The following is a 7,934-nucleotide window of genomic DNA, read 5'->3' on the forward strand; positions in this document are numbered from 1 at the left end:
CGGGTCTCTGCGTTATTCAATATTTCCAGTATTTCCATTATTCCTCAGATTTTGCATTTTTTAACGAACGTTAATTGATCGGATAATTATTTATCACTTAGCGGGAAATTTTGAAGACATGGGGAAAATTTCAGGCACTACTCAACGCTTGGAACTCCATTTTGTTTATTTTAGTTTCTGAGTGAATGTCAATGTGCAGTTAGGTCGGTGTTTCCATGACAGCCGGTTACAATAACCATCTCGTGATGCACTCGACACTTATTTTTTAATATTTTATTTGTTTATATTGTGCACATGAGTGAGGATGGAGCAGCTGGTAGGGAGCAATGTCCAGGTGGTTCTGAGTCTCAAGGAAGGTCATTATTAATATTTTTTGTTGGGTTTCGATGTTTATGTAACCTCTGGGAAAAAATGGCGGGAAACTGCTGCTGTCATGTGTTATTTCGTTTGAGTTGACACTGGAGGATTAAATATTTCACGAGATTATAATCTCTTGTTGAAATAATTTAATCGATCGACGGGGAACGGAATGATATTACTGAAATGAATTCCCTCGACTCGATCTATTTTATTTCTCACTGAGTATTTGATTATTCATTGCAGGAAAGGGCTTCGATAAAGTAGCAAATCCAACGGTCATAATCGCGACGTTGAATGGATTATCTCTGGAAACGGATTTAATCTATCCAGAGGAAAATCCTGTGTACGCAACTGATCTAGTGTGGGAGGCAACGAAAAGTACTCTTAGAAAGTAAGAAATATTCAGCAGAAAAAAAAATAGAACGATAACGTCATCAATTTATGGTATTGAATTGAATAAATAGGATGCGATCGGGACAAGAACCGCTGAAAGTTGAATGCCTCGAGGTGAAACAGAACTTCGTGAAAGAAAAGATTGGGTACTTGCTGTTGAGCCTGCGATCAGCACAAATTGTCCCCCGGGGCAACGAGAGCAACATCAAGACGAATTGGCATAGGCTGCTCGGCCTCAGGAATGATGTGAAATCCGATAAACCGGAGTTTTTACTCTCCTTGACCATTGAAGACAGGGATACCATGGAGATCGGGTGTTCAGAGGTAAATTCAACGATTGATTCACCATTGATTTCTAAAATTAATTACAGAATTATTTAAACAATGAATGGAATATCCTCTAAATTTTTCTTCGGAATTCGCACGACATCGGAGTTTTGAGGCAGTTAAAAAAAATATTTTTAATTTTCCTTCCTCGCTATTAATATATTGATATTGTCTCCTTTCTGATGACTCGATTGTCATTGTGGTTTAGAGGAAGAGCGAGGAAATAGACACATTGCATAAGGAGATTGACCTACCCATACCCTACGTAATTCCCGAAGAGAGATTAATCCAGCTTGGTCCCGTAACAACCAGCAGAGATTTATTTCTGTTGGTTATTTCCACTGGAGTCACCGCCAATCTCCATCTCCTCACTCCAAAACCCACGTCTCCCAATGACTCGATTAAAGATCTCTGCTTTTGGTACAAAGTTCTGGATAATGAACTCCAGTCAAAATCATTCACGATGGAATCCACTGTTTTTCCTCTAGACGAAAAAATTGTTATGAGAATAAGAAGTTCGTTTTGCGTATTGCGAAATTACGTGGAACAGAAGTCCAGTTTTTTCGTTGTTCTCAAGTATGGAGAGAGTATTTTGGGAGAATCGGAAGTGGATTTGAAGCGACTCTTGACTGGGCATTGGGTGGATAATTGTGGGGATAAGGAAGTGTTTTTGAACGAGAGGTGCTTTCTCAAGACCTTGGATAGTAGAAGTGAGATTGTCGAGGGGCAGAATAGACCGTATCTCGATTTACAATTGGGTCTGACGTGCATTGGAAATCGGGAAAATGAAGTGCATGCTGAGCCCCTCATTATTAATTCCTCTGCAACAAATAAAAATTCAGAAATGGTAACTTTATAAAAAAATGTTTAAATCCCAACCGTAGAATTACGTTTCGAGAAGAAAACAATATTTTTAGCTGATTCCCAATTTTTATTTTCAGGTAAGGGAAAAACCTTCAGTTACAACGAATGCCAATGACGCACACAATCGGTTAGCCAGTGGTCATGAGAGCGATTGCAAAGACAGGATGAATCATTTTTCTACTTTTGAAATACCTCAAGAGCCACTAGAAAATACAATAATACCTCCGTGGCATGAAAAAAAATACAGAAAGAGCGTTGATGCATATCACTGTTACTGTCTCCACGTTACACTGAATACTCTAACGCTGCAGTCAGAATCGATAAAAAATATTGAATTCAGGTTTCACCATCCAAAGGCAGATATTATGTCCACACTTTATCCAAAAATACCAGTGACGGTGGGTGAGACGTTGAGATTGCAGGATATCGGTTGTAAATTGCACTTGATATCGTCGGTTGACGAGATTAAGCACTTGCTGGTTGCAAATCCACTGAGGATAAGTATTCGAGATGAGGAGAGAATCGAAAAAGGCTGTCTCGGTCAGGTTGAGCTCGATGTCAATCGGATCTTCGATGATCCTGCATGGAGAAGTCAGTACGAGGCCGTTTTAATTGATTCTAGTCGCCATGTAATCGGTTCCACAGAAGTGCACATGGACTTGAGGGATTATGGGCCCTATTACAGAACGACAAAATCCATTTGGAGTGAGAAATTGGGACCGCCGATTCTAGATGACTCTTTGGCATCGAAAATAGTGGATGAACTGGAGACCTGGAAAGAGCGGCAGCAGGAGATGTTTAAGGTGGAGCTGAAACGAAAGGAAGAACGTCATTTGAATCTGTTGAGTGAGGAATGGCAGAGAAGGAGAGAATCATTAGAATCTCAATTAGCCTGCAGTGTAGAGCAGTGTAAAATTCTGGCTAATAATTTAAACAAAGCCACTGACGATCTGAGAACGAGGAGAGTCCAGAGTATTGAGAAGGAGGAACAACTGATAAAGACGAATGAGGAATTGAAATGGGCGTATGACAGAAAAGTCAGAGATTTGAATGACGCGTCCGAGAGAATGCGTGAGGATTGCACTTTAAAGTTGTCGCGGTTGGAAGAGGAGAAGAAAAACTTTGAGGATCAGATATCGGAGCTGAAACGTGAGAACTGTCGACTCCACAAAATTATTTCCAAGCAGAATGAGGATTTGATAAAGTTACAGAAGAGCTCAGTGGCGTCGGATCAAACGGAGAATTTGATGCAGCAGATCAGGGGTCTTGAGAGTAAATTGAATAGTGCGATCAAGAGCAAGATGTTTTTTAAGGAACAATGGGGGAAAGCTGTGAGGGAAATCCACAAGTTGAAGATTGAGCGGCAACAGGAATTAGAGGTGCAGATTAAATCCAGCAGGGAAGAATTGAAGACTATTGAGTATGTAATCAATTAATTCTATATGAGTTGATTAATTGATTGCTATTGATTAATGATTTTTATTTCAGTTTAGAGCATTTACTTCAAGCAGATTCAGCAGCTCTCTCCAACGATAAACTCCTGCTTGATCAGATCCAACGAGAAATCAACGTAATAAAACCGAAAACCTCTCACACAATAAATCCTGATGAATTCAATAGTGTCTACGAGTCAACGTGTCGATCCAACGCAGATTATCGCAGACCAGAGGACTCTCGAAAATCAAATGATCAAGACGATAGACTGGAAAAGCTCATTGAAGAGCGTGACACTTTGTTGAAGACTGGAAGTTACAGCGTTCACGATGCCATAATAATTAGACTCAATTCGGAAATACGATCACTGTTTATATCTAGTTGAAACAATATATTTATTTTGCATAAAGAGAGTAATTGAGATATTCATTGCTGAACCGATTAAAAATATTCCGAGTTTCACGAAAATGGAAAATTCCAGAAGTCAATTCAATCACACTGGAATGAAACCAGGAGCACCAAGTGTTGATTAGAGGGAAATATTTTATCTAGTCTTGAAATCCTCGAGCGATTATTTGCCACTGCTTATCTGTACGCTTATCTGAGAGATAAGCTGAGATATTTATTGCAATATTTTTATGATTTTTCAATTGATAATATTTTCTCTGGTATCTATAAAACATTGGTTATCCCATAAAATCGTTAGAAAATTATGCAATTTTTCTGAACCACGGGAGGACATTCAGGGGTGCTGGATAATTTCGTATCCAGATTGGTCCCACATAATTGGAGTTGGTATTTGCATCCTTCCAGGTTCCTCTGGGGAGATAAATATCGCGAGTGTTTACGTTCTCCTCAATCACTGGAGCCACAAGGATCTCCTCTCCCAGAAGGAACTCTACAAATTGTTAAAAATACGTCATGAATTGTGTTTCGAGATTATTATTATTATATAAATTATTGGTACCATCATTGACTTTGTGAGCCTCCTGATCAGCGGGATCGATCCACCAGATCGGAGGATTCAGTGGGGCACCAGTTCTCACTGTCTGATTCATAAGTCGAAGAATAGTCGGTGTTATCTCGGCATGAAGATCAGTAAATTTCCTGCTGATGGCGATGGTCTAAAATCAAAACCCAAAATTATTTATTTCGATTACAAATTATGTCCTGATAAATATCTCCACCTCATTATCGTAATCCCAAGGGACGAATGAGTACTGCAGAGAGGGCATGAAGACATTGCACTGTAGCCACCTGATGAAGAGCTCCTTCGTAGGCAGGACGGTGCCATTCAACGAGCCATCCAAATACCCATTCCCACCGATCATATCTGGAAGAACCCAAACATATCCCGCCAAATTCATCTGCAGGAGAGTTGTGATAAGCGTTGGTAGTCCATTATTCCAAGTGAATGTTGAGTCCTTGTCGATCATCCTGATGAAGATCGGGAGGTCCTGGGAGTCCCAGCCGACACGAGCCTCGATCATGCTGTTAAAATTATTAGCAAGAGCATTGACGTAGTCCTTCGTGAAAATTCCTGGTTTCAATCCAGCTGCACCTGTCAGCACTGACACCTGTGGGAGCCAGGACGGCTCACCAGCATCGAACTTGAAGGAACCAATTCCCAATTTTTCCAGGGCTTTTAATCTACCCACCCACCAGGTGACAGCTTTTGGATTTGTAAAATCTATCACTCCGGCTCCGTTATTGCCTGAAGAGAATATTTTTTAATATTTTAATTGAGTCCTGGAATCCCTGGAATTATTTTCTTACCTTGCCACCAAGTAGTGAAGGTACTTCCGTCTCTATTTTTCACGAAATAGCTGTTGTTCTTAGCGTATGAATACGCAGGCTCACACCCGATGTTGATGAAAGGATGAATCCAGAGAGTATTTCTGAATCCCTTCGTCCTGAGAGTACTAGTGAGTCGAGTGATATTGGGGAATTTCTTGGTATCAAATGTAGCAGATCCATAGCAAGTCTCCCAATTGTCGTCAATCTCCAGTTGACTGTTGTTAAATTTATTGGCGATAATTGAATCCGCAAAGTCATTGATGATCTTCTCCGTAATATTGGCCTTGTATCTCGCCCACGTCGAGTAGATGGGGTGTTGAATCATGCGGGCATCGGGCTGTCCAGATGGTTTTCCAAAATGACGATTGATGACCGACTCGTGAGCCTGACGTGAGTTGCTGAAGAATCCGAACTCGTAGGAAGTTGTTGTGTTGGTCTCTGGGGAGTATGGCGCCTTGTTCTTGACAACCAAGCACAAGTACTTGTCCTTGATGTTGTTCTGGTCGAGGAAGAGGTGGACGTTCGGAGAGACGTGGATGTAGAAGCCTCTGCTGGACAGCCAATACCTCTCGGTGATGGCCATGTTGGTGGGGTGTGATGGAACATAAGGCTCTTCCTCGAAGTACATGTGCTGGATTGGCCAGTGCTGGTACCGGTGCTGGGGACCACCCACCCACTGCGTATCATCTCGCAATGAGAAGCAATCGGTGAATCGACTAGATGGTGCCGACGATGTTCGTGTCACCACCACGAATTCCCGGGTAGGAACCACTTCGATATTCGTGTGGATTCCATTTTCATTCGCGATACACGTGGAGAATTGACCACAGCTTGTCACCCTTGGGGGAGATGTCCGCGACGAACCGGAGAATTGCAGCTCAATTCTCATTTGAGATCCGTCTAAAGATCGTGATTACTTTTTTTTTATTCATGAATCCCTGAATTATTGGGTGATTTTTAGAGATTAGAGTTCGGTTTACCATTTTTTGTGGCATTCAGAATTACCGCACCACCGGTTCTTCCTTCGATATCAATCACTGCGTTTTTTGATACCTGTCTGATACGAGATGGAGGGGCAGGATTTTTTGGAACCTCGCAGGCTAATGCACTGCCAATTAGCAGGAGAATAATAACGTCGACTGCAATTTGAAAATAAAAATTGGGTTTGAAGGGTATCAACAGGAACAGTCTGCGATCGATTGATCGATTGTGTGGATTGATTGAATGAAATGATTCAGTAAAATTCAATTTAAAATTTTTCCTCATTATTCAATTCTGTCAGATTTCAATCTGTAATTTTAATAATTCATCGAATGATGTTTATTACGATTAATCGATTGTTAAATTATGAAGTATTAATGCAGGTAAAATAATATCTCACCGAAACCCATTGTTACGTCTTCGTCACGTGCAATCAACTACTGGTCGTCCGACTAATTGCGCTACCCAGTTATATGGACGAATCATATCTTGAGTAGAAAAAAAATAATATAATTATCTTTCTGGCACTTGACGGAGACTTTCATAACAATAATCGAGTTGTTCAACGATAATCTACTCGACTGGCTTCCGGCCGGTGATTACTTGTCATCCCCGACCTTCGCTAATTTCGATTTAATTATCTGAATCGAAACGCAAATGATTTTTTTTAAGAGTCCATTCCACTTACGTTTTTACGCTCGATAGATAATCGATAGTTCAACTACTTCAAATCAATTCCCCGGAAAAATCATTGGGGAAATATTTCATGAATCGAGATAACGGAATTGCTTGCGCAGATTTTTCGTGGAAGTCTTGCTTGAAAAATATCGATACATTCCTTGATGGAAAAGTTTATAGAATTATTACACCGAAGAAATTGTATGAGAGATAATATAATCGAAGTCCTAAGAAAATCATTTTTTTCATACATTTTCTTCTGGTGAATTCCTTATTCCTGAGTAGAATTTATTTACGATTTTGATCTTGCCCTGCTATTATTTTAAACAATGATAATTAAAATTTAAAACAAAAAAAATGTATTGTCCCTCGGGAAATTTATTCTCTTTCCTTCCAGACGTGCAATTTTTCTCTTGGAAATCGCCATGACGATTTAAAATAAAAAAAAATCGGAGGCACTTCGTGGAGACAAGACCGAAAAAATGGCCGAACGTTTGAACCATTTCCAGAAATGACAGACAAGATTTCTAGGAAAATTATAAAAACTTCACGATTAATTACACCTTAAAATTTAATTTCCATTTTATCCAATTGCATTGCGACTTTTTTTACTTCAAAGCGAATCAAATCCAAAAAAAATTTCCCTCAAAATTGCGAATTCGTCAAATTTGAATGCACGTCCCAGCGCTTCCTATCGTTTGCAAGTGATATTTCCATTCGCATTTAGAATTCCTCGGATTTCATACCGACCCAAGTAATGTCAGAGTTTTACTCATTGCACTCTTACCTTGAGAGAAGTCGGTACTCAAAATACGATGAGCTCTCTAAAAATAAATACTGATTATTGCAATAATACTCTCTCAGTATTCCATATTTATATCAAATATATTCATTGAACAAATTTGAACATGCAGCTGACACGAATTTTTGGTAAGCCACACCAGCCACAGCAGCCACATCATCTTTATATACCGGCAGCTGGTAAATAGTCCATTTGGAACTTCAACTGCACGTCATGCGGAAGAAATATATATATATACCATATATATTCAAATTTTCCGCTCGGAAAATTTTCCACCATTTTTTAATCTCCAGAATTT

The 7,934-nt window shown here is 39.8% G+C and overlaps 2 protein-coding genes across 3 annotated transcripts; one reads left to right on the forward strand and one right to left on the reverse strand.

Moving 5' to 3' along the window:
• Positions 1–11: 11 nt before the first annotated feature.
• Positions 12–4,098, forward strand: LOC105266265 (centrosomal protein of 120 kDa). 2 transcript variants are annotated; one of them, XM_011304260.1, is made up of 6 exons: positions 12–356; positions 604–751; positions 825–1,077; positions 1,289–1,927; positions 2,022–3,364; positions 3,433–4,098. In XM_011304260.1, exons 1-6 carry the CDS (start codon positions 305–307, stop codon positions 3,761–3,763), a joined length of 2,766 nt encoding a protein of 921 aa, XP_011302562.1. In that variant the 5' UTR covers positions 12–304; the 3' UTR covers positions 3,764–4,098. The 2 variants fall into 2 exon arrangements, with proteins under 2 accessions (XP_011302562.1, XP_011302563.1); XM_011304261.1 differs by lacking the exon at positions 1,289–1,927 and having other exon boundaries at positions 31–356.
• tobi (target of brain insulin) lies at positions 3,950–6,622 on the reverse strand. The gene is made up of 6 exons (XM_011304259.1): positions 6,557–6,622; positions 6,156–6,314; positions 5,155–6,075; positions 4,566–5,092; positions 4,346–4,502; positions 3,950–4,276 (listed from the first exon to the last, which is right to left on the reverse strand). Exons 1-6 carry the CDS (start codon positions 6,564–6,566, stop codon positions 4,089–4,091), a joined length of 1,962 nt encoding a protein of 653 aa, XP_011302561.1. The 5' UTR covers positions 6,567–6,622; the 3' UTR covers positions 3,950–4,088.
• Positions 6,623–7,934: the final 1,312 nt, after the last annotated feature.

This window comes from Fopius arisanus, unplaced genomic scaffold, assembly GCF_000806365.1.
Source record: "Fopius arisanus strain USDA-PBARC FA_bdor unplaced genomic scaffold, ASM80636v1 scaffold00037, whole genome shotgun sequence".
Taxonomy (NCBI): domain Eukaryota; kingdom Metazoa; phylum Arthropoda; class Insecta; order Hymenoptera; family Braconidae; genus Fopius; species Fopius arisanus.